Raw genomic sequence first — 25,711 nt, 5'->3', positions numbered from 1 at the left:
TACATGTATATTATAGTTGACGTTCAATATTATTCATCTTCAGCTTCAGATGTACAGTACAGTGGTCAGGTATCTGATTTTTCAAAATTACAGACATGCTAAATATTACTATAAATCATTTTGTGCAGATGTAATTATGTCTTTAGGATAGAGACCTAGAAATAGAATTACTAGGTTAATGATATCTGCAATTTAAATTCTAAGTTATTACCGCATGAGAGGTTTCCCTATATCCTTGCCAACCATGAAAACCGTTATTCTTTATAAAGATTTTGTCTAGCTACTAAGCAAAACTATCCCCTTTTAATTTCCATCTTCCTCATTTGTAGTGTTTTTAAGTGTGTTTTCATGTTTACAGGTCAATTTTTTTTCTGTGAACTGCCTTTCCATAGCCATTGTCCCATGTTAAGTTGATTGCCTTTTCTTAATTGGCACTAACCCTTGTAAATGTCTCCTCTCTTGGCTTTTACAGCACCTCTGGCCTTCCCTCTATTACACTCTTCTGTCCTCACACATTATACTCTAATTACTGGAACAGTTGTCTTTTTATCAACCCCACTGGACTGTAAGCCCCCTAATCCCAAGTAATGGCTTCTCCAGCTCTACCTCTAACATCTATCCTAAGGCCTGACATGTAGTAGAGGCTCAGTGAGGGCTGAGTGAATAAATAAAACAATAGTTAATGTCTTTAAAAAGTATAGAACATTTTACCTTTGGTACATTTCAAATTTTAATTTCGTTTTACCATGAGAGACTGGATTTTAAAATCTCCCAGTATTAATGTAGGGTATGGAATCTCTACGGAACCATATTCAAGACTAGATCATTTTATTTCCAAGAAGTATTAGAACTTTACAAAAGTTTGAGCTAAGACCCTAATCTATAACATCTCATTTATTATAGTAACACTAAAAATGAGGTGGTCCATGAGATTCTGCTTTTTTAAACTAACACAATCACAGATGAATAAATAAAAACAATTTCTAGATCAGGAAAAGAATGTTTCCTATGTAGTTTGGCATGTGTCACTTTATTCACTGTATACATTCAATGTTATTTATGAAATGGCTCCAAAGGGCAGAGGCTTTGACTATTTTATTTAACATGGTTCCCAGCACCTGTAAGAGTACTTGACATATAGTAGCTCAGTAAGTATATATGTGTTCAATAAATGAATGCATATAAGAATCTGGCTTCAAATTGAGGGATGGGTGAAAGAAATTTTCAAATAAAAGCAAAAGGATCTAAGCATCTGTCCAATTACCTTTTTACAAATCTGCTTCATTGTAACTTCCTCCAAGTTAGCACTGGCCAATAATTTCTTTACTGTTTCCTTTAACTCTTCATCTGTAGGAGGTTTCTTCAATTTTTTAATTAAAGGTTCATCATCTGAACTATCCTCAGATTCACTTTCTAAAAGTAAGATATTTTATTACATGAGAATAAAAAATTTTCTTACATAGCGAAGTAAATTAGCATTCAAGACAGATTGGGAAGAATTCTATAAGCATTCATCAGATTCTCAAAGGGGTAGTAGATCTAAAAAACAAATTATAAATCACCACTATAAGTTACCTATAAAACATCATTGAATTTTTGTCAATTTTGGAAAATTATAAACTATAAAAAACTAGTATACTACTTTATTTCCAATGTCCTGTGCAGTTTACCTATTTTCTATACACTTGAAAACTTACAGAATCTAAGTTATATCTTTAAATTGCTGAAAATGTGTAATTTCCAACATACCTTTTTTTGAACTGTTTTGATTCTTCTTGGTGGTGCTGCTATCTGCTTTCTTTACATTAGCACTCTTTACAGATTTTTTACTTTTAGAAGTGGCTTTCTGTTTAGGTTTTTCTCTTTTAGATGTCTTTTTTGGTGGCTGTTGTAAAGGAAAGGAAAGTACATACACTGATGAGATTAACTGCCATCTCTCTACTCCTCCCTCTACACCCCTCAACAAGATTAGAGAAAAAAGTAATGTATTCAATATCACTAATAAAAAGGTATTACTAATTATCAATTTGAGATGAATATGCTCAACAAACTTAATTTTATGCCAACACAAGATTAGTCATGTGAAATCAAGAATCAAACACTAAAAATAATAGATGCCCACATTTATTCCACATTAGACAGAAAACATTATATACATTACCTCACTTAATCTTGAAAAACTCTTAATGTAGGTACAGGTATAAATATTCTGTTATTTACTGTCAGTCTCTTACACCTAGTAGGTAAATTCCATAAGGACGGATTTTTTTGGACACTTGTGTTCACTGATGGTATTCCTCACTCCTAAAACAGTGTATGGTGCACAGTATTGCTCAATAACTATTTATGAACATATGAGGAAACTAATGTTTAGAGAGGTTTTGTCCAGTCAAATAACTAATAAAATAAACTGAGATTCAAATAGATCTGACTCCAGAACCAGTTCTCTGAAATACTAACTCATAGCTGATAAAACAAAAGCAAGGAACATAACATATGGACAGATTAAAACAGCAAAATTAGTTTCTAGTTACTTTGTCTCAACCAGGGTCTATGAAATTAGGAAACATTAATTCATTTAATTAACAATTTATAAAGGTAAAAGCATCCTAATAAGCAAATATCCCAAGATGTCTTAAAAATCTCACCTTTGTACAGCAAAAATACAAATCCACTTTTTCCCCCCCCAGAAAAGCCAAAGTGATTTACTGAAAATGCAAAATACAGGGGCCGGCCAGGTGGCTCAGGCGGTTGGAGCTCCGTGCTCTCAACTACAAGGTTGCCAGTTCGATTCCTCGACCCACGCAAGGGATGGTGGGCAGCGCCCCCTGCAACTAAGATTGAACATGGCACCTTGAGCTGAGCTGCCGCTGAGCTCCCAGATGGCACAGTTGGAGTGCATCTTTTCAACCATAAGGTTGTCAGTTTGACTTCCACAATGGATGGTGGGCTGCGCCCCCTATAACTAAGATTGGCAACTGGACCCGGAGCTGAACTGCCTCCACAACTATGATGGGAAGGATAACAACTTGACTTGGAAAAAATCCTGGAAGTACACACTGTTCCCCAATCAAGTCCTGTTCCCCTTCCCCAATAAAATCTTTACCAAAAAAAAAAAAAGAAAAAGGAAAATGGAAAGTACACACTTGAGAGGAAAGTACAAGCGAACTCAGAGAACTATGCGTTGCAAATTCACTTTTAATAGACTGTTCCTCCAATGTTTTACATTCAATTTCTGATTATCATAATTCAACCATTTTTTTAAAAGATACTGTGTCGAATTTACCCTTGAGAAAAATTAAAGTGTACAGACCCATCTGTTCCAAAAGTTAAGTGGGCTTAGGCTATTTCTAAGGGCAGTTCATTGGATTTTAGTGTCTCCTCTTGCTACACTGCCTTCACTGTACATACTTGGATTTATACAAGCCTAGTATCACCCTGCATTACCTCAATAATATACTGTTGGCTGGGAACTAGCTAACCTATCTAGTTTAACTGCTACTAAAAATTGTATTTAAGAGGTGTCAAGGGGCTGACATGCTTCTTCTAAAAGCAAAGTATATGAGCTTTACCTATGGAGTTTTGCTATTTAGAAGCCATTTTTACTTATTTCCTAATTCTCAGCTGTTTTAAATAGTGGGGGGAGGGGTTGCTGGAAAAGTATCAACGGTTCATCACAGTTTTCTGTGACTAACAAAGTTTTAAGTTTATTAAGCATCCACCTAATTCATAAGCACTACACTAGAAAGGGAATATTAAAAATTCATACGTTCTGTTGATGTACTTAATACACAGAATAAAATAATCAGTTATATATCACTCTTTAGTCAAATCTGGACCTGTAAGACATTAAAATATTTTACAAGAAACTAAGTCATTACAGAAAGGGTTGGAGAGGGTAAACAAGGGATAAAAATGTTATTTATAAACATTACTTGATCCCCAATCAAATTAGATAATTAAAATACTGCCAGAGCCTTTTTTATTTTAACTTATAAGGCCCAAGTATAAGGTTCTCATTAAAATATTTAAAGGCACACATATTATGGCACAATTTAAAAACCTCCCAAGTTGGGAGTAGTAATAGTTTGAAATTTGCAGTAATAAATAAAGGATAATCAAGCCACCTCCATAAAATGTTACTTTGCACAAACACATAAAGAACTGGGGCAGCTGGTTAGCTCAGTTGGTTAGAGCACGGTGCTCTTAACCACAAGGTTGCTGGTTCGAGCCCCCCGTGGACCACTGTGAGCTGCGTCCTCCAATAGATTGAAACAACTTGACTTGGAGCTGATGGAGCCTAGAAAAACACTTAAAAAAAATTAAAACTATGCTTTCTATGTTTAATATCACCATTTAGAAGGGACAGTGTTCTATAGTTTTTTTAATGGACAATTAGCCTATTAACAAAAAAACTGCAAACGTACTGTTACAAGCACTATGGATACAGCATAATAGGTAAGAATGAGGGCTTTGGAGACAAGTTGCCTGGTTTCAAATTCTAGTCCCAGCACATCTTTGGTTCCTAGTTTCTTTATTTACAAAATGAGGTAAAATAATAGTAATTATGGTTTTATGGGGAGTAAATGCATTAATACACAAAAGTACTTTTAATGCTGCCCAGCACATAGAAAACAATTATTTGCTATTATTTCTGTTTCTTTTGTAAAGAAATTCTTTCATTATGCAAATATAATTTTCTCTGATAACTTGGGAAGTTTATAAGTTTTCTTTAAAAGCAAGGCAGATATACAGAATAGATACATAGAATAAAAGCAGATAGACAAACTCAATGACACCTGTGTTAACCAAGGTACATCATGTTTATTTCATTACAGTCTGGGAGATAAGACTGGACCCACACACATCTAAGTCCCTGTAATAACAAATTATGTTATTTACACTGAATTTTACTTATCTTTAGTAATCAGTTACAAATTATTCTGTGACAAATTAAAGGCATGAATTCAGTAAAGTATCTTTTTAAAGCATAAATACTGGCACAGGGAAATAGCAAAACCTGCAGAGTAAAATAACTAAACTGTAGAAATATACACCTAGGGGTTTCAGCGTGAGCAGAGGCAATCAGATAACTGATTATGTGCTTTGGTCTTGCAGGTACTAAAAAAAATCATTATGAGCTGCCCTAAAGGTAAATTAGGTATAGGAGGAATAGGTAACTATGGAGAATGTTTGGCAGGTAAGGCAAATATGGGTTATATGGTTTTTGGAGGTAACGGAAAGTGGCCCTGGGAAAGCTGAGAAGGAAAGTTAAACCATGCCCACTCAAATCTTACCGTACATGCTTTCAAATCTTCATTACTTTTATTCCTCCTCCTCTACTTCTGAAAATCTTACCTTCTCTAAATCTTTCATACCATCAATTTGATTAATCCACAGTCCCACAATATGCGTCCTACAATTCATTTATGCCTACTTTATGGAAGGTATTGTGAGCCAGTGAATAAGAACACAGGTTTTAGAGCTTAATTTCTTTGTTCAAGTCCTGACTCCACCATGGACTAATTCTGCATTCTCAGGCATATGCCTTCCCTGAGCCTACTTCCTCATTGTAAAAAATTGGTAATAATGCCAGATTTTGCCAAATTTAACACTCTTTCCCCCACATTTTTATTCCTCTGATATTGGGGTACATTTTAGTTTACATTAAAACAGGCATTGTAGATTTGATGAACTTAGGTTATAACTAGAATTTTTCAAGCATCAAATGTGTAAATACATATATGGCAACAAAGAAAATAAACTTTTAATGTATGTACTTTTATTAAACTTTAGTTATTTACATGTCTGTTTTCTCACCACATTGCAAGTTTCCTAAGAGCAGATTTGACAATCTCCTTGAGAACAGACACCTATCTTATTTAGCTGTATCTGTCCCTAACAACTAGAAGTGTTTGGCATAAAGTAGCAACTTAAATATTTCTTGTCATGTTTATTTCTGTATCATTCATAGGATCTGGTTTACCTCTACTCAGGATGTGGTTAAAAATATAATTAAAAGGAAAAAAATGCATTTGTATAGTACTGCTTTCACATCTATCTTACATAAGCTGGAAAAAACAACAACAAAAAACAGAAACAAAAAACCCCCAGCAAAACAAAACACCCTGAAAGATAAATTATTTTTCATAAATGAGGATAATATATCTTAGTTAAGTGAGCAAATGCTTTACATCTTAAGAAACAAGAACTTTGATTAAGTCCAGTGTGTCTCATACTAATTTCTTGTATTAATAGAAATGACTACCCCACCTGTGTATTTGTTTAAGCCAGAGTTGAAACTACTGAACTAAATAAATAATACTAATAAGCCAGTGACACATAACCTATTCATCATGTTGTTAAACTCAACTCTTTTTCCATTACGTACAAATGTTACCACTGATAACACAAAATAAAAAAAACTTGGCAGGGAATATAGTATAGCAACAAAGGACATCCAAACTCTGTATTAGGGCTGTCTTTGAGTTTACCCTCAAACTTTGTATGGGCTCCAGGAATCCTTTCTTTTAAAAAAAAAAAAAAAAAAAAAAAAAAGGTTTTAATGCTAAAATTGGTGTAATCCAATTTTGTATAAATAGTTTTCTGCAAACACCTTTCTTTTGCTATGCCAACCTCTCCCGCTTATCCTCCAAGGTTCAGATCAAATGGTTACCTCCTGTGAAGGTTCCCTGCCTGGATCTTTGCACCCCACTTGCCCTAGAAAGAGGTAAATACTCCTCGTCTTCTGAGCTTCCACATTACCTTGTCCACACCTCTTTTTAGCTATGTTCTACGGTACTTTTTTCTCCTAATCTTTGACCTCTCTCCTCCTACCAACTAAACTGAACTGTGTAAGGATAGAGACCCTGTCTTACTTGTTTCTTGATCTCCAGTGCAGAGCTTAGAACTGGCATTTAGTTCCAAGTAATATTTGGAAAATTGGGATGGGAAAAGATCCTTGGAGACTACGTAACTTTTAAAGATCTATTCCAACTCCAAGACTCCAAGGTTTTATATTTCATTAGAATCCCTCTGCTTGCCAAACTTTTTGATTTTTAATGTCACTGCCTTCTGGCACAATTTACCAATATATACTGATTGTACATTTAAGATAAAAAGACTATTAGATCAAATCATCAAGGGGTGGCCTTGGCACCTATATATTTTAAAAGCCCCACAGCTGACTCACCTACCTATAAACCACATTAAGATGAGAGATAAATTTAGACTAGATCTGTCACCAAGCTTTTTCTACAAATTGCCAGATAGTAAATATTTTAGGCTTTGCTGGCTATATATGGTTGTTATTGCACGTTCTTCATTTTTTGTTTTCTACAAATATTTTTAAAGTGGAAACACCATTCCCGGCTTGCAGGTTATACAGAAATAGGCTACAGGCTAAATCTGATATACGGACCACAGATTACCAACTCCTGGTCCAGATTATGAATTATTGGGGATATATAAGGGAAAGACAATAACCAGATAAAGCAATCAATAGGATAATTTCCCAAGTTATAAAGTTTATGTCAATAGCTTTTAGCTTTAAGTTTTTATGAACAGAAATTTATACTCATACTAACTTTCCTAAAGCTGTTGCTTAAAATCAAATTTGGATCTAAATCTACACAGAGAATTCTGAACACAACATTACATGAATTTAAAAGCTCTGAAAGGAGAAGTAGACACATTTTTGAAATTAAAAAAGGTTTTCAAAAAACACATTTTTAAAACTTATGTATTATATCCTCAAAGTACAAAAATGACATACACTCCTCTCTCATGGAGTCAAGGCTAAACAAGATGCAAGATCTCAAAGTACATGACTCTCAATAGCTTCTCCTCCTTGTGTGTACCAGTAAGTGCTTAACGAACAAGTGATACTTCTCCACAGTAGTCTGTCAGTTCCTGGAAGGCAGAGGCCATCTCTTTTTTTCCCCACATAGCAAAGTGCTCAGGTAGAATAAGACAATCGTTTTGAATCAATGTGAATGATGGATCTATCCCCAAAGATTTTATTATGCACACAACAATAATGCCAAACCAAGCTCATTGGTTCTGCATCTGGCTTCAAAGTACATTACTCTAGCTTCCTCTCACTACTTTACTTCTAAACACACTACCTGACCACAAACAGGTGTGTTAGTCAAAAGTTACCCTGTACTTTCCTGCTTCCCATCTTTGTTCACATGTCCAAATTTCCTTTCTATTTCCAAGGTCAACTTCAATTGGTACTTCTTCCAGTTCTCCCCAAAGCTTTCCCTCATCTACAGATAGGCAGATTCTCTTTTTTGAAATTCTGTATTAACTGTCACTCAAATGGTATTTTGGGTAGAAAATATCTTGTTATTCCAAGAGCACTTAGCACATTCCCAATTTACTGAATTGAGCAATAAAAAAGTGATTATATTAGAAACCAAGTACTGGTCCCCTATTTAGTCTTGTTTAAAATCATTCTGAAAATGTCAGTAATTACATCAACACATGATGTAATGTAAAATTATAAAGGAAAAATGTTGGAAGTATACATGATAGTTAACATCTTTGTTATTTAATCAAATAGGAGCCACGACTTGAGTCTTTTAACAAAATGTATGAGGAAAAAATTAGGTAACAACAACAAAAAAATAATAAAGAAAAGGCTAGTTTCCAAATTGTCATGGGTTTATTTTTAAGATTCTGGCTTGCTATTTTTGAATATGCTCTGAGTGATTCAATCAGGACCATCCAGTATTGTATTTTTCATGTACTTAAAAGGAAAATTGACAGCTGCCATTAGTTTTAGATAGTACAACATAGTATAATCTAAATTTTTAAAAGATTAATAACATAAATGTTTTAAAATTTGAAAGGGATTTTTTATGTCTCTGACAACCATGAAGGTATAAACCCAGAGGAACTACACAAGCACTTTTTGAAGGAAGGCAAAAAAAAAATCTTGGGAGAGAAGGCTTACCTATCTTTTATAGGCAGCAGGGCTCTTTGAAGGAGGGTCTCCAAAAAAGACGCCTGTCACAGAGCCAGAATCCTGTCCTCACAGCAGAAAGGTTGTACTGGGTGAACAGATGAAAATAAAAATTAGCTTAAAATACACTATCCTTACAACAACTTGGCTGAGAAAACTCAGGAGTGCCAAGAGTAAAGAATGTGCAAATCTCATTTTATTTCACAAAAGATTATGAAAACAAGTTTAAGTGTAAATAGATTTTATTATAGTGCTTATTCAACTTTGCCTTCCAACAAAAGGTTTAATAGTTTATATGGTTTTGTAATCCCTCTGATCAAATTATGAAATGGGAGTAATTCTTACTTTTTATAACATAATTAAGGACTAATAAAACTTTCATATTCACTCTTCTACCACAACCAAATGATTTTCCAAATGGTCCAAATATGTTTACCAAAAATTATTTAAGTGAAAGTTTCTCTGATTTGGCAAACATTGTACGACAGCCTACTCAACATCCCACTTTTTATTTGCTTCTTCTTATGCAGGCAGGAAAGCTAACAACTGGATCTCACTGTTTTTTTTTTAATATGGAACGTTTCATGAACCCGCGTGTCATCTTTGCACAGGGGCCACGCTAACCTTTCTCCTCTGTATCGTTCCAATTTTAGTATATGTGCTGCTGAAGCAAGTACCTCACTGCTTTCGTTTTAGCTAGAGGTGGCTACACAACAAAGTTCTGGCCAATGCAATATGCATGGAGATCTCTGGTAAAAGGCATCCCTTCCAGGGCAAAAAAAGGCAAGAACATCACTAGAAGAAAGCCCTATGCTATTTCCTATCTGAAACAGGGATTCAACGCCTAAAGATAAACCAACCTTTTTGTGATCATGAGGTTAAATGCCACATACAAAGATGGTGGCTCAGAAAGAGAGATGGTACCCAAATTCTGGATACCTTTCGTGAGCTGCTATACTGGCCCAGACTGTTTGTCTATGGACTTCTTCTCATGAAAGAAAGGAGCTCCTGTTTGGGACATTATTAGTAAGGTTTGTAAGTATTTACAACTGGCGACATTCCCGATACATATCAGAACATTTAGGAGAATTCTCTACTCAGAAAGTAAAATTCCAGTTTTATCCTTTTTCTAGAGATAAGACAGTGTTATAAAAAACACTGGGAACCAAAACTACAGAAGTATTAGATAAAAGGAAAAAAGAAGTATGCTTTTAAGGGTTTAAAAAATTATTAGACTTATTTCCTCCAACCTGGGAAGCACTGCTTCTCCTTTCTTTTCTCTGTACTCTCCAGTAATTTCTGTGTGTCTAAAGTCTAGTATCCGAATGACATGCCTAAAACATGATTTAATCTCACTGGTTCATTTTAGAAGAATTCCCCTAAAGATGCTAATTCAATATGGGACCCAGATGATTTTCAATGTAAGCTGACAGAAAATAACTAAACCTGTCATTTTTCTATTCTCCAATTTTAAAGAAACTTCATCTACCAGTTTCTTCCTGGTTCCAAATAACTCTCCTTCTACTGAAAATATCCAAGAGACAAGATGATAAAGAAGTTTAAAACAGCTGTTTTATAAAACAATTACGACCCAAGTCATTCTCAGGAAGAACACCTTATTTGCATTAATTCCAAAGAAAAAGAGAATTAAAAACTGCTGTGAACCACTCACTGCACATCACAGAAAGAGAGGTACAGGTACAGAGAACTTCACACAAAATATCTTAGCAATTATGTTAAATATGAGATATTTTCTTAAGACTTTTAAAAAACTGCCAGTTGTTTTAATTATGCAGTTTTCAGTGATTTCAGTCCTACATTTAAAAAATAATAAATTCACTTATAAAATAAGTATCCGACTTTTTCTCAGCTAAATATGAAAATTAGCAGGTGAATGGTAATATTCAACTTCACGTAACTGGCCAACTAAAACTTGAAGTGGATTTTTGCTTCAGTAAGATTTCAGAGTTCAGCAATATGGTATACATTATATAGTCCAAAGCCCTTAATTTTCAGAGGAAACAAGAAAAGGTAAGTTAATCTTCATAGTTATTTACTCCAAGAACCTAAAATAGAATAAAGCTGATCTTAATGGGGAGGTCTTTATTTATCAAAGAAAAAATCACTTCAGCAAATGAACATAATAAATATTAACTTAGTAATTTTCTGTGAAAAAATCTGCAAAAAAATTCCATCTACAGGCAATCCACCATGTTCCCAATCAACGTGCAATTCCTTATGTACTCTTAGAAAAGAGGTTGTTTCACGGTAATGACCAAAAGTACTTCCATTTATGATGTCCCTAATGAGGTTTCCACTTAACTGAGTCTTCAAAAAATGGAAGCATAAAGAAAAACAAAGTTACCATAGAAACACTTTTCCTCCTGCTAGCACTTAGCTTTCAAAGGCAATCAGAGCTTTTCATAGAAATGGAATCAGCAGTAAAGTTTTTGAGGAGGATAGCCCTAAATGTGAAACAGTCTTTAGAAAAATGAATACGTATGCTTATTGGAAAATTTATCTGGGGGAAGGGGGAAATCATTTCTCAGTCCAGATTTTGCTGGCATTGTATTTTATGAAGTCTTGCCAGTATCAGCCCAAGCAGAAAAACTGAAGTAGAAAATAAGCATTATGATACAGCTTTTATATTGTATAACTTCATATACTTGATGTTCATAAAAGCATTTTTGTTTGCCTTTTTCCTCAATTATTTTCATCATTTGACCTGGGTTTCAAGCAAAAGATCCTCATTTATGGCACTATAGAAAAAAGGCTTTGACAGTTTTACTTGTGATCATTATCCAGTAACCAATATGGTTATAAATCAGGGGTCATCTATATTCACAGACTTCAACTAACTCCACTTAAAACAATGGGGCAATAATCTGAAAAGAAAATAAATAATCTTTCTAAATCCAATCTTCTGTACTTTATTAATAATAGGATGACTGGATTTAGAAATCCTATATATGATAAAAGGTCACCCTAAAACTAACAGCAATAGGAGCAGCTAACAATTACATAGTACTTGTGCCAAGCATTGCTCTAAGTGCTTTAAATAAAGTCATTTAATACAACCCTGTGAGGCCAGTACTATTATTATCCCCATTTTACAGACTGGAACCTGACAGAGTTAAAAGTAAGTTGTCCAAAGTCCTGTAGTGGTATGGCTGGGATCTGAACCCAGAAAGTTTCCAAAGCTCATGTTCATAATCATATTGTCTCTAAGAAAAAATCAGGTGTTTATATTCTATGACAACTTTTTATGCTTTAATTCCGCCTCTAGAAAAGTTTTAGGAAACAGTGAATACACAGATAACCAAAAATTTGTTGAAATGAGGAATACTATTACTGCAAAATTTTCACTATTATATATTCACATATAAGTAAACATATTTTCCTCCCAGATGTCCTTAAAATCTATTCCATAAAAACCTTAATGCTCAGATTACTCATCTTCCTTTACACCAAAAATATATTGATATCTATGAAACACCCTGCTATATTTGTAATAGTCTTTCAATTGTGAAACATTTCATACTTAGCTTTATAGAAGTCTTTATCAAATTTGATATTAAAACAAGCATGGATTTTAAATACCTAAAGACAAATATATAGAAAACATACACATAGAAAATCAGAGTTTACCACATCTTTATACTCTGTCATCCAGTAGTTATCAACTGGAGGTGATTTTGCTCCCCAGGAGACATTTGGCAATGTCTGGAGATATTTCTGGTTTTCACAACTGGAGTTTGGGGGGTATGCTACTGGGACCTAGTGGGTGAACATTCTACAATGCACAATACAGCCCTCCACAATGAAGAATCATCTTGGCCCAAAATGTCAAACACATTAATTCAGTCCCTACATAAGACAACGTAGTGTATTACCAAAATTACAGAGCAAGTTCTGACCACTGAAGGGGGCACCAAAACAAAGTAGTCTACCAAAACACTGTTAACAATAGGAAATCATTTCCTTGTACCTACTCACCATCTACTTGACTGAAGACACCCATCAAGGAAAGAATCAAGTTAACCCTTTAAATGCTTCAGCAGCTCTTCCCTTCTTGAAGTTTCACTTTGGAAATTAAATATTCTCAACATTTTACAAAGATGTGCCCAAATAAAAAATGGCAAGCATTCCTTAGTGATACAAAACTTGCCCACCAATCAAATAAACTTCAAATGCTGTTATTTTCATTAAATAATCAGAGTTGAGAAAAAAATGGTGGTCCTTAAACCCCTTGCTTTTTGCGTAAAACATTAAAATGATTCAAGACCATCAAATTATTACTATACTATGAAAAATTTCTCAAAAAATCTGTTCCTTTCTCTTCCTGTTCAGGATACGCACCCCTCTCTTGTCCCTTCCCTTCCCATTTGACCTACTCAAGACCTAGCTCAAATCCAGTTGGTACCAATCTCACTTTTCCAACTCTTACACTCTGACATAGTAACAAAACTGAAAGCTTAAGAATTTATACTTAACTATTTGTGTCTTTGGAATTAAAAACAACCAATATGGTACTGATAGTTCCTAGAATCTATTTTCTGGCTATACCTATTATGTAGCAAAACTATTTACCTCTCCCCATGGAAAGAAATGGGGGTTGGGGGAAAACAAACCAACATTTTACCTCCTCTTCACTTTCTTTATCTTCATCCTCGGAAGTCTCTTCCTTGTTTTTCTTTTCATCTTCATCACTGCTAGATTCATCTGACAGAATTTCAGGACACTTGGTTCGCTTAGCTTTCCTTGCCATTCCAGAACTGTTCCGTTCCTTTTTGTTGCCTTTGCTAGAAGTTTTTTTAGATTTTGGCAATGGCTGCATAAAATAAAGATAATACCAATGAGGTATTACATTTCCAAATTAATCAACTGTTTATGAAAACTACTTCTCAATTCTTGTTCCGGTCTCAAGAAATTATATTTCCAAGCTTCACAGCTTTAGAGAGAATAATGCATCTTTAACTTAATGTGTCAAATTAATCTTTTGTATCTGAACAAATACCCTTTCATGTGTATTCGAAACACCTAGGCAAAACTCTTCACAACTGTTTAAATATGCATTCTACGTTCTGACATGGGAGACTAGAAGCCCAAGTACACATCATGCTAAGCTCAGACCGCTGGGTACACTTCATCAAGACAATATTTTGAGTTAGACTCATAATTTATTTCATTCATATAAGCATTAGCACTGTCATTGCCAGAGAAACTTCTTGTTTTAGGGAGCCCTCCAATCAAAGGACTGGGAGGAACCATCCATCCATAAAGGAAACAAAATCTTTATAAGTCCTGAATTTATGAACTATATAGTTTATATTCACATTACCTCTGGGCTCTATACTCAATAATGCCAGGATTATATTCTCACATTGATTGTAAATATGCAATAAGTGCTGAGTATGTTAATTATGAAACTAAGAACCACAAAATAAGTGCATTTTTCTGACTTTGATATTCAATTAAAAGATGCATATTTAAAAAGCAGACTAGATCATGTGAGGAAAATGATTTGATATTAACCAACAAATTTAATTTTTAAATCCTTTCTTAGAGAATTTGCTAACTTCTGAAATTGAAAACCATAAAATAACCCGGCATAAAGGATCTGAAAAGTATGCTTAAGGAATTAAAATTACTTATATCTGAAATATAAGAGTATCTTTTATTTTTATTTTTGCCATAAACAGAAACATTAAGAAAACTTCTGTAATATAACCTTAAGATATACAGTTGTATAAACGTTAGTAGTAACTTTCAAGAGCATCTTTCATACTAGCAGAACCACAGGTCTCTTCTGTCCCAGGACCATCCATTCTTAACGGTCCTGTCACCTACATAAAAATTAGGAAAAAGTGGCTGCTTGTGCTCTCAGGCAATCACAAAACAGCCTCTAACTTGCCCAAACAACCTACCCTTCTACAGACTGGGAAACTGCCCATCTAAATGTAGGTCACTCCAGAAATTTTTAGTGGACCAAAGATATTTCTCAGAAGGGTTCTCTACAAGAAATTTCCTTGAATGTATAGACATCCTTGTTATGTACACTATTACTATTATCAACTATTACTAAGAAACAAATCCATTTGGATAAATTCTTTGATATCACTGACAAACGATACCTCTGTCTAAACTCCCATTGCTCACTATATGAAATCTAGGACTCAAATGTTATTAGAAAAGTGTGACATCCCTTTGTCAGCTCAGGAACCGGATGCAGGTAGTGGGAATATAATCTGTATATGGTAGTAGTAATGACAACTGGAATGGATGCTGAATAAAGCTATACAAAAAAATGAAAGGCTGCTAAATCATTCAAGTAACCAATCAAGAAAACGTAACTTTCAAAAATAAATGAGGAGCGTTTAATTAAAAAATAGTAATATACAAGTGCTTTAGTTTTCCTATATTGGTTCTAAAATTAGTTATATCTATTAATCAGAATCCAGTCTCAACATCATCCCTTTTTGGAAACAAAATTTGGTTAATAAATAATCAAGTAGAAGTACAAAAAAGACAGTAAAACAATGTTAATTCAACAGTATTATTACAGAGAAATTAGTCCTAATGAGTTTATAGTGTTTTTCTTAAATGATGGAAGTGTGTGGTAGCATAGAAAATAGCTTAAGATACAGTACCATTAGATTAAGTAGAAATCACAGAATCAAATATGAAAAATGGATGTAAGAGTTTGATTCCCTAAGAAAGGATAAGAAAGTGGTTCTCAAAGTGTGGTTCATGGACCCTGGGGTTTCCTGATAATTGTTCAGAAGCCTATCAGGTCAAAACTATTTTCACAGTAATACCAAGACGTTATTTATTTGCTCTTTCACTGTGTTGACATTTGTACTGATTATGCAAAAGCAAAGGTGGATAAAACTGCTGGTACCTCAGTAGTAATCAAGGCTGGGCAGCAAACGGTGCTAGTAATCCTATTCCTCACAATCACACATTAGCAAGGGAAAAAGGTGTTTCATTTAGTAATGTCCTTGATGAAGCAGTAAATATTAATTGCATTAACTGCATGAAGCAGTAAATATTAATTGCATGTACATTTTTGTACATCTTTAGAATATTCTTGTAACAAAATGGAAGGTACAACATACAGTATACATTGAATTTCACTGGTTTGCTCAAGGAAAAACACTTGCACAATTGAGTTGTGACCTAAGCTGGTTACTTTCTTCATGGAACACCATTTTTAACAGAATTGAAAAACTATACCTATTCGGACTTGGGTCTTTGATATACATGTTCTCAAAAATGAAGAACATGACTCTGTCACTTCAAGGAAAATAACTGATAGTATTTATTTCCAATGATAAATTTCAAAATTGCAATTGAAAAATTGGAATTTTGGCAAATTAAAGTCCACTACCATAAACTCTTAATACCTACAGATTTTTCTGATGAGATGGTGACCTTTTGACAGTGTTTAATGAAATAAGCCAACATTTGGAAGATCTGCATAATATATAGAACCTGTATGTCCTAAACGGTGAATGCATATTACAAAATCACACACGGATAAGAAGTCCAAGTTCATTAACGTGATTTCAGATACCACACTACAACTAAACTTTAAGAAACTACCACTGCAGATGGACTTTTTGTGTTGTAGCAAAGGAGGATATGCAACATTTTCTGAAAGGGTTTTTAAAACATTCCTTCTTTTTCTAACTACATACCTTTGTGAGGCTGGATTTTCTTCATATACTTCAAGCAAAACAATGTATTACAAATTAAAATGCAAAAGCAAGTAAGAGTTGTCTTTTTTTAAGTCAGACATGAACAGATTTGCAAAAACATAAAACAATACCATTCTTCTTGCTAATTTTAAAGTATCTTTCATACAAAATACTACTTTTGTTAACATGCAGGCTGTTATTTTGGAATTTTTAGTTTTAATTTAGGATAGAGCAAATATCAAAATAACCCACAGAAACAAAAGCACTTGGGGTCCTCATTAATTTTCAAGAGGGTAATGGGGTCCTGAAATCACATTTGAAAATCATTGAGGAAAAATGAATATAAATAATCCTTCATAACTTAGGCACTTAGTAATTGCTTCTGGGGAAGTGTTCAACTTGTCACACATAAAATTCTAAAGTAGAGGTATAGCCATGGTAAAAGTTTAGAAAAACAGAAAGATAATCTCTTATTATTAAATAAGCCAATTTGAAACACCAAAAAATCACTGTAACTCTTGGGTTTGTAACTGCATGACACAAGTATCTTTTATCTGTCCTTGTCTAGCTAATGGTAAACACAACAGACTGGGGAACAGCCAATCTGTTTCCCAGACCAAGAACAGACCAAAAACAGACAAAAACAAAGTCCAGAGCTATTTTCTGGTTTCTGTTTTTTATACTCTCTCCCTTCACTGATGGTGTTCCTCTGAACTCCTAGGCCCTCTAGACTGCTTCACAATTTCTTATCAAAATGAGAATATGAAAACACTTGCTGACAGACTTAAACTAAAACTGCGAAGTCGTATTATGTAACACTTCAATAGATATTTTCATTTAGTTTGATGTTGTTCAACAATTAGGGCAAACTAATCTGTATTTTAGGAAGAGTAGGGTAAACTATAAGGCCATTTTACATTCTGTCCATTTTCTAGGCTCTACTGAGGATTCTGGAAACCCAATCCAAAAACTTTAAGTCAGCTTCATGTCACTTTTATGTAACTTTATTCCAGTATCTAGAAAACATTCAGTTCTAATATACCCATATTTTGTCTTTCCTGACATGACTGCAGGTTACACACCCTCCCCCACCGGCCCAACACTTCATCCTCACTCAACCTGTTTGTTCTTCCAGTGCCTTCTAGATATATAACTCTGGATCCTTAGTTTGTATTTCTGTCCCATCTGATAGCTAATAGTTATTTTTCTTAGTCTTATCTTCTTTATAACTAATGACGGAGAACATATCTGTGTGCCTTCTATGTTATTTCTATCATGAAATTACTGCAGGTATATCAATGGAAGGCATATTCTTTGAATGTAGATATTACTAAATGTTGACAGCAATGCTAACTAAATTGTCCCACAAAAAAAAAAAAAAAAAAAAAAAAAAAGGAGAGGCTATAAATAACAGATTTGTTCCTGAAATAGTACAAATTGGTCCTCACTTTGCCAGAAGGCTTTGGATGCATTAAGAAATTCAAGATCCTCTTCACCAGTTCACTATTTACACCTGATCTCTCCAAATCAAGAACCTCACAGATGCTCTTTAACATGGCATTTCTAAATCTGAAACAGAAAATGGAAGAAACCAAGGTGATTATGTAAGAAACTTTATCAACATTCTCCACAATATAAAGGCTAAAGCAATATAAAGCTAACCAAACTGGCTCAGCTACAAAGATTAAAAAAGCAGCCAATGTTTCTGTGAATTGTGGAAGTATTTTTTATAATCTTGACTAGTGTACAAAATACAACCAAATGTGATTATTAAAAAACTGAAAACACCATCTCCCAATTAAGTTTTATAGGTAGTAAAAGAATGAAATTAATTCAACAGAATATAATGTAAAAATTTTCAATACTATAAAATTCATGAACTTGCTAATTCTTCTGGCTGATTGCGATTAAATATTACATATTCCCCTCAGCATTCCTACCATGATTATGTTTCAGTGAAGGAACAGGTAATCATATTTAGAGTGCTTAAATGACAGGAAATTTAATAAATAACAGCTCTAAGAATATATCATCTCACTTGCATTATGGTCAAAGACCCTGTTTCTATCAATTTGATTATCTTCAAAATAGTTTAAATGGTTACCTGTAAGTGGAATGGAGTGGCTGACAGGGGACGAGTGGGAGTTTTTACTACAGTCACTTTAGACCTTCTGAAATTTGGACTGTGTGAATGATTTACCTGTGTGTGAACGATTTACCTGTGTGTATCACTCTTTTAAGAAATAGAAATGTCTTTGAGTTTTCAATAATCTTGATAGTCACTATTTATTGGAAAGTAACGAACCTCCCAAGTTAATAGTTATTAAGACAAATCAGATCTTGGCACTTAAAAGCAAAGAATTAGCAGTCTATTGAAAATGTATGGGTGGTCACACTTAAGTGTTTAAAAATAAAATTCAAAGCACATTATCCAAAACATGATATTTTAACTTACTTTTTGTTTTTTATGTTTTTAACCAAAACATAAAAATAACTTACTTTTTCAACATTTCTTCCTTTTTCTTATACTGGGTACTTCCTTTTTCAAATGGAAAGCCACTGAACTGACCCACATTCTTCTTTAATGAGGACACCTGAAAATGTATCTCTTATTATTACTATTACTTATTACCCAGTAATGTACACAAGGAAAAATTCAAAGCCAACAACTTTATTTTCATATCTCTCCAAGTTACAATATTGATTTGACATTTCTTACTCATGACTGAAAACTATATTACAAAAATATCAACATTATAAACGGCTTACAAACTTAATTTTTTGAAAATAACAATTTGAATGAATTTCCATCTGGGAATTCTTACTGGTAATTATAAAACCACAACTAAATGTTATCTGACAGTACGAAGGCATGTAGAACGTTACAGCTTAAAAAGACATCTTTCTCTCAGTAATACAAGTTATACATAATATTTAGTTTCCAAATCAGAAAGTCAGGGACTTTACTCTTTGAAAAGTAAAGAACACAGCATCTCCAAAAGTTAGTATCATTTAACAGTAATGGGACTTATGCAAATGAGACTGCTGTGAGGATCAAATGAGAACACACACGAAAATAAATTATACCATGCCTCAGACATGCTAACTTAACTATGTCAAACTTTACTTTGCCCATGCACAATCCCAAAGCAAAATTTCCTCAATTACATGGAAAACTGAAACTGTGTGTACAGTACAGTAGACCCCCATCCGTGGTTACTGCCATCTGAAAATATTAAATGGAAAATTCCAAAAATAAACAATTTATAAGTTTTGTACACTGTTCTGTGAATGAAATCTAAAGGTACCCCACTTGCAACGTGAATCATCCCTTTGTCCAGCGTATCCACGCTGCACAATAGTCCCCCCCATCTTCAGGGGATATGTTCCAAAACTCCCAATGGATGCCTGAAACCAACCAGAGTTAATACCGAACCCTATATATACTATGTTTTTTCCTATACGTACATACATATGATAAAGTTTAATATATAATTAAACACAGTAAGAGATTAACAGTAACCAATAATAAAACAGAAGAATTGTTAACAATATACTGTAATAAAAATATGAATGGCTTTGGGGCCACTAAGTAAAATAAGTATTACTTGAACATAGGCACTGCAATACTGACCAACACAGTCAATCTGATAACCAGCCAAGACTCCTATTAACTAACGGGCAGGTGGGGTATACAGCCTGGATACGCTGGACAGATTCACATCTTGGGCAGGACAGCACACATGACATTTTGTCATGCTACTCAGAACAGCATGCAATTTAATACTTATGAATTTATTTCTGGAATTTTCCATTTAATATATTTGGACTACGGTTGACCAGATAACTATAACTGTGAAAAGGGAAACCGTGGTAAGGAGGGAGTGTATGTGCTCTCTGTCCATTAGTCACTTAGCAGCCTGCTCAGATGAATTGCGGCAGTATCTCAATCTCGTGTTCAAGGAACCCTTGTTTTACTTAATAATGGCCCCAAAGCGCAAGAGTAGTGATGCTGGCCATTCCAGTACGACAAAGAGAAGCCGTAAAGTGCTTCCTTAATGTGGAAAGATGAGTACAGAATAATGAGAAAGAGACCACATTCACATAACTTTTATTATAGTATACCATTTTGTTTTATTATTGGTTATTATTGTTCATCTCTTACTGTGCCTAATTTAGAAATTAAACTTTATCATAGGTGTATGTGTGTGTGTGTGTATATATATATATGTATATGTATGAAAAAATATATAGGGTTCTGTACTAGTCATAGTTTCAGGCATGCACTGGGATGTCTTGGAATGTATCCCACGCAGATAAGGGAAGATTAATGTATAACAATTCAAAAATGAAACACTGATTTATTCTAACAAATCTATTAATAAATTATCACCTAATTTATCAGACACTAGCTCAAAATAACATACAATTAACTGTATCATTTATTCTGAATGGCTAAAAAAATATAAATGTCTCCTAATATATTTAAAGATCATGTAAATCATCACATTTTGGATTTCACAATATGACATTTCAGTTTGGCATAAAAACAACTACAGTAGAAAGAGCCCTGGATACTGAAATCCTAATTGCTACTATCCAGCTATATATCTTGTGATACGTCATTGAAAAAGTATTAATATATGGCTAAGTATGGTATGGAAATTGAACCGGTTGATTGCTAAAGTCCTTTCCAGGACTAAAATTATGTTTCTAGTGTGAAGCTTCTATTTTAATACATAAATATGTTACTAGGTTAAAAGTATAAAAAAGGTCTTACTGTGCCTGGTCTGTTGTAAAGTAGTTTATGTAGATTTCTAAGTTCATCCGTTTTCTTCTTACTCAGAAAGAAATGTATCCTTTCAATTTCACAAAGTTTCTGCCCCTTTCCTAGAAAAAAATACCATAATAAAATTAAATACCCATTATGTATTAATACATTTGCAAAGTGAATTTAACAAGAATTATTTTTACAGCATAATTTACATATGACTTTTGCTCTAATAGGGTAAATTAAATAATATTATACCAATAATATATTACTACTTAGTAAAGACTAAAAATGAAACACTGCTAACCATTTTGTATATTTAGACATTTTCACCATAAAAATGAAAGGAACATAGAATAAACTTACCTTGTGCAATTGTAAATGGCTCTCTTTGTAAAGAAGAGACTTGCATTGTCAACCTCTCTACTTTTTTCTTTTCCCTCTTGCCTTCCACGATGAGACTCTTTTCTAGAAAAGAATTAGTACTTCTTAAATAATAAAAAGCTTGAATATATTAACTTTATTGGATAAACATGTACAAAAATCACAGAGACCTAATACATTACTCTTCCGCACAGGATTTTGAGAAGCAAATAACGTAACAGAGATGAAAATATTTGGTTAGTAATGTGTTGCCCCGAAAATAAGACCTAGCCAGACAATCAGCTCTAATGCGTCTTTGAAACAAAAATTAAGACCCAGTCTTATTTTACTATAAGAGCCAGTCTTATATAGATAAGAAAGCATTCTAAAGCATCCTGTTATCACTGCTTTCTTTCACTGAGTGATTTAAACCATTTGTTTGTGTTAGATTACCATCTATAAGCTAAAAAATGTCCTGGTCTATCTCCAGTCCAGTATTTTCCTGAGCTTCAGATCAACTGATGGGGATGCCAACTGAACAGCTCCACTAGATGTCCTATAGGCACCTAACTCAATGTATCCAAAACAAGTCATAATCATCTCTAAACTCACTCACGTCCACGAATTCTACTTTCCGGAAAATGATAATATTATCCACCCAGCTGCCAAAGGCAAACACCTGGGAGTCATCTTTTACTAGGCTACTCCCCACCACTGCCAAGTCAATTCCACCCCTCATTTGGCACAGACTTCACACTGCCTTATTTCTCCTATGCTTCAGTAGTAGAGCTAAAATTTTCAAGGCTAAGTAGGATAAAAACATTCAGAATTTCAGTTGTTGTGTGAAAGAGTAATAATTAGAACAACCATAAAACTGCTCAGGGAGAATTTTTAAATTTTTCATGCTGAAATTCATCATCTCTGGAATCCAAACCTTGTCCTCAAAAGACTTAAAAAAATTGGAGGAAAAGTGCTGAGAAAGTCTTGGGCTAGTCTATATTGCAGCCAATTTTGTTATTGTATTAAGAATAATTAAAAAATAATTATAAAATAGTTTTTATAAGCATTTTGTACTTAAATGTAGACATGCTCCCTTCTTAGAGCACCCACCACTTTAAACAAACAAAAGGCATACCATGCAATCTCAACCCAGATTGTATGTACAAAATCCTGACCATGGACTGGTTTTGGCTTGAAAGAAATTGACAGTTAACCGTGGTTTGGGGAAGAAAACTTCAAACCTCCTCCCAAGTTCAGCTGAATTGCAGCCATATATTAAGGAAACCTCGATTGGACTAACATCATCAAAGAATGTTAAGGTCTCTAATACAGATTTTAAAGTGATTGGAAATATCTTAGGAAGCTGACACATTTCAAAGAGGCACTGCCCCATCTATGTTGGATAAACGGATACAGCACTGTTCAATTCTGTACGGTTCTGTTTCATGCCTCCAGTCAAATAATGGTTAATAACACTTCCCTCAACACCAAAACTGAGAAAGCACTGAGCTCATATTTAACTTACTTTCACAGTTCACTGCTTTCACATTTAACTACTTTCTCAAGTAGCAATAGCTTTCACCAGAGAAGGTGTTTCCCTGTGAAACTCCCCATAGGCCTTTTAGAAGAATCTCTGCTGAAGTCCAGCAAATATATTAAAATTATTAAAAGATTTCCAGGACTAGCATTAATAATCTAATGTGTCATTTCATTAAACACCTTATAACTTCAAAACACAAAAGATGTGTACTTAAATGAGCAATAAGTTAAAACAAAACATTACCTTAGTAACTTCAAAAGCTAAGAGTTTTTAAAAACAGACCTGAACCTTACAAACTTCCTGTCAGATGATGAAAGGTTATTAAAGTATATCAATGGTCAGAAATCAACTGTACTCCAAAATAGGTTATAACGCTAGTAAGTACTTTTTAAAAACAGAATTCACAAAGTTAATTTCTTCTATGGCTCAACACAAAAACAGATAAATTTCGGACATTCTTGCTGGAAATCACTCGGATTTTAGTACTTCTAAGTGCAAAAAGTGCAAAATAAAACCTGTTTTGTGTTAAGTCCATCACTTAGGGACACGACTTGGTCCTCACCTTTTTCTTCCTCCTCGTCGTCGTCCTCCTCCTCCTCGTCGTCGTCGTCCTCTTCACTTTCCTCTCTCGGGTCTGGAATTCCGGGTTCTTTCTCGGACGCAGGCTGGTCGGGGGTTCCCTCTCCCTCCGCAGCAGGGCTCGAGGAGGACATGCTGTGGACCTGCGGGCGGAAGCCAGACGTCTCGGTTCCCTCGCCCCCGGCAAGAAGGACCAGGGGGAACAGCCACTTACCGACCCGTAACAGCTCCAGGAAGCCGGGGGCCGACCTCAAATTTGCCTCCTCGGGCAGCTGGAACAGCGGTGCTCCCTCCCCCAGGTAGCTTCCCTCCCGCTCCGCCCGCGGTCCGGGCATCCCTGAAGCGGGAACCCGCGGGCCCAGCTGCCCCTCCCACCGCCCGGCCGCGCCGCGTCCCCTCCCGCGGCCCAGGCCGCCGTCCAAATGGCCGCGGCGGAGCGAGCGAGCCCCGCAGCGCCCTCTCGGCCTCCCTGCCCCGACGCAGTACTTACCGCAAGTCCGGGCCGCCGTGGGCCTGGCGCGCGTGGGCACAAGGAGGCTCCGGGAGGCAGTGGTGGGCACCAAAGAGAAGGCGCGCTGGCCGCAGTCTAGCGTGACGCGCGCACCGCGCTCTGCGCTCCTCAGAATCAACAAGATTTTCAAAATGGCGGTTTGGGCAAGAAAGCGGGAATGCGGCGGCCAATCAGGGCCACGAGCTGGGAGTTAGCGCGCGCGGGTGGGGGAAACGGGATGGAGGAGGCGGGGCGGGGTGGGCTGGGCGCCTCCGCGGGAAACCCGGGCTGCAAGACTGGGCGGCGCCGGAGCGGCCTCGCAGGGGTGCGCGTGTCGACGGGTCCTCGGCGCTTGGCTGGGGAAAGCGGGCAGCCGGCGTCCAGGCCGGCGCTGGACGGAAGAACGCTAGGGGGCCTGCGTGGGTATTGTCTCCACGGCTCGTTCCGGGAAAAGAGGAGGCGCAGTCACGGACCTGGGAGGGTGTGCGCCGTTGTTAGTAAAAAAGTTTACAAACCTCGGAGTCGCTGTCTACAGCATTTCATAGAAATGGAGGAGAAGTACGAAATGATCGATTCCGTTTAGGTCCCAGAGTTCATGTTGGTGATCACTCCCGATTCTGCTGTATTTCTGAGGATCCCATCGTCCGTAAGGTGCACCGTACGGAAAAAGACCCTACCACATTGGAAGTTAACGTCACCAGAGACGAATAGTTTTCCAGACCTTTAGATGTAGGAGGGAGGGAGGGGGGAGGGAGGGAGGGAGATAATAGAGGAAATACGGTATTGCCCAGTCCAGACACTTCTCCAGAGTTCTAGGCCAGCTTCGCGGATACCTTTTAAACTCAACATTTCAAAAACCGAACGCAGTATTCCCCCCCCCCCCCAAGATGCTGCCCCTTCATGTGTGATTCTCTTCATTTTTTTCCCAACTCCTCAACCACTAGCTGCCCAAAGGATCCTTTTGACTTAATGGACTTAATGGACTTAAATACGATCCGTCTAAATACAATAATAAATTTGCCTGAATGGACGCCCGGGTACAGGGCAAAAATTAGACATCTTCACTGAATCCTCTCTTTTCCTTTTGCACACCCTACCGGAAACATAAGCAAATCCTGTCATTTCTACCCTCAAATTTTATACCATTTCCTATTCTACTGGTGCCATTCAAATCCTGGCCTCTTGCTTGGATTTTACACACCCTCTGTCACTGGTCAGGTGGCTTCCATATTGCCACTCCCCACCCTCTTCTAGTCACACAGCAGCCTAGGTGATTTTCCTTTTAAATTATAAGACTGGG

The 25,711-nt window shown here is 35.7% G+C and overlaps 1 protein-coding gene and 1 non-coding gene across 2 annotated transcripts in view; both read right to left on the bottom strand.

The window, feature by feature from the left end:
• The window catches only part of DEK (DEK proto-oncogene), a 28,652-nt gene extending 4,075 nt beyond the window's left edge, over positions 1-24,577 (bottom strand). The window contains exons 1-9 of the mRNA XM_019734274.2: positions 24,412-24,577; positions 23,905-24,064; positions 21,806-21,907; positions 21,449-21,558; positions 19,168-19,262; positions 18,117-18,237; positions 13,611-13,799; positions 1,750-1,885; positions 1,265-1,413 (exon numbers count right to left, since the gene is read on the bottom strand). Of these exons, the coding sequence (XP_019589833.1) occupies positions 1,265-1,413; positions 1,750-1,885; positions 13,611-13,799; positions 18,117-18,237; positions 19,168-19,262; positions 21,449-21,558; positions 21,806-21,907; positions 23,905-24,055 (1,053 nt within the window). The 5' untranslated portion in view covers positions 24,056-24,064; positions 24,412-24,577. The remainder of the gene's footprint in view (positions 1-1,264; positions 1,414-1,749; positions 1,886-13,610; positions 13,800-18,116; positions 18,238-19,167; positions 19,263-21,448; positions 21,559-21,805; positions 21,908-23,904; positions 24,065-24,411) is intronic.
• On the bottom strand, positions 9,535-9,645 carry LOC141572513 (U6 spliceosomal RNA). Its single transcript, XR_012497842.1, has one exon. It is a non-coding gene; the product is annotated as a U6 spliceosomal RNA (small nuclear RNA).
• Positions 24,578-25,711: the final 1,134 nt, after the last annotated feature.

This window comes from Rhinolophus sinicus, linkage group LG06, assembly GCF_036562045.2.
Source record: "Rhinolophus sinicus isolate RSC01 linkage group LG06, ASM3656204v1, whole genome shotgun sequence".
In the NCBI taxonomy this organism is placed as follows: Eukaryota; Metazoa; Chordata; class Mammalia; order Chiroptera; family Rhinolophidae; genus Rhinolophus; species Rhinolophus sinicus.
This window is presented reverse-complemented; position numbering and strand designations above follow the sequence as displayed.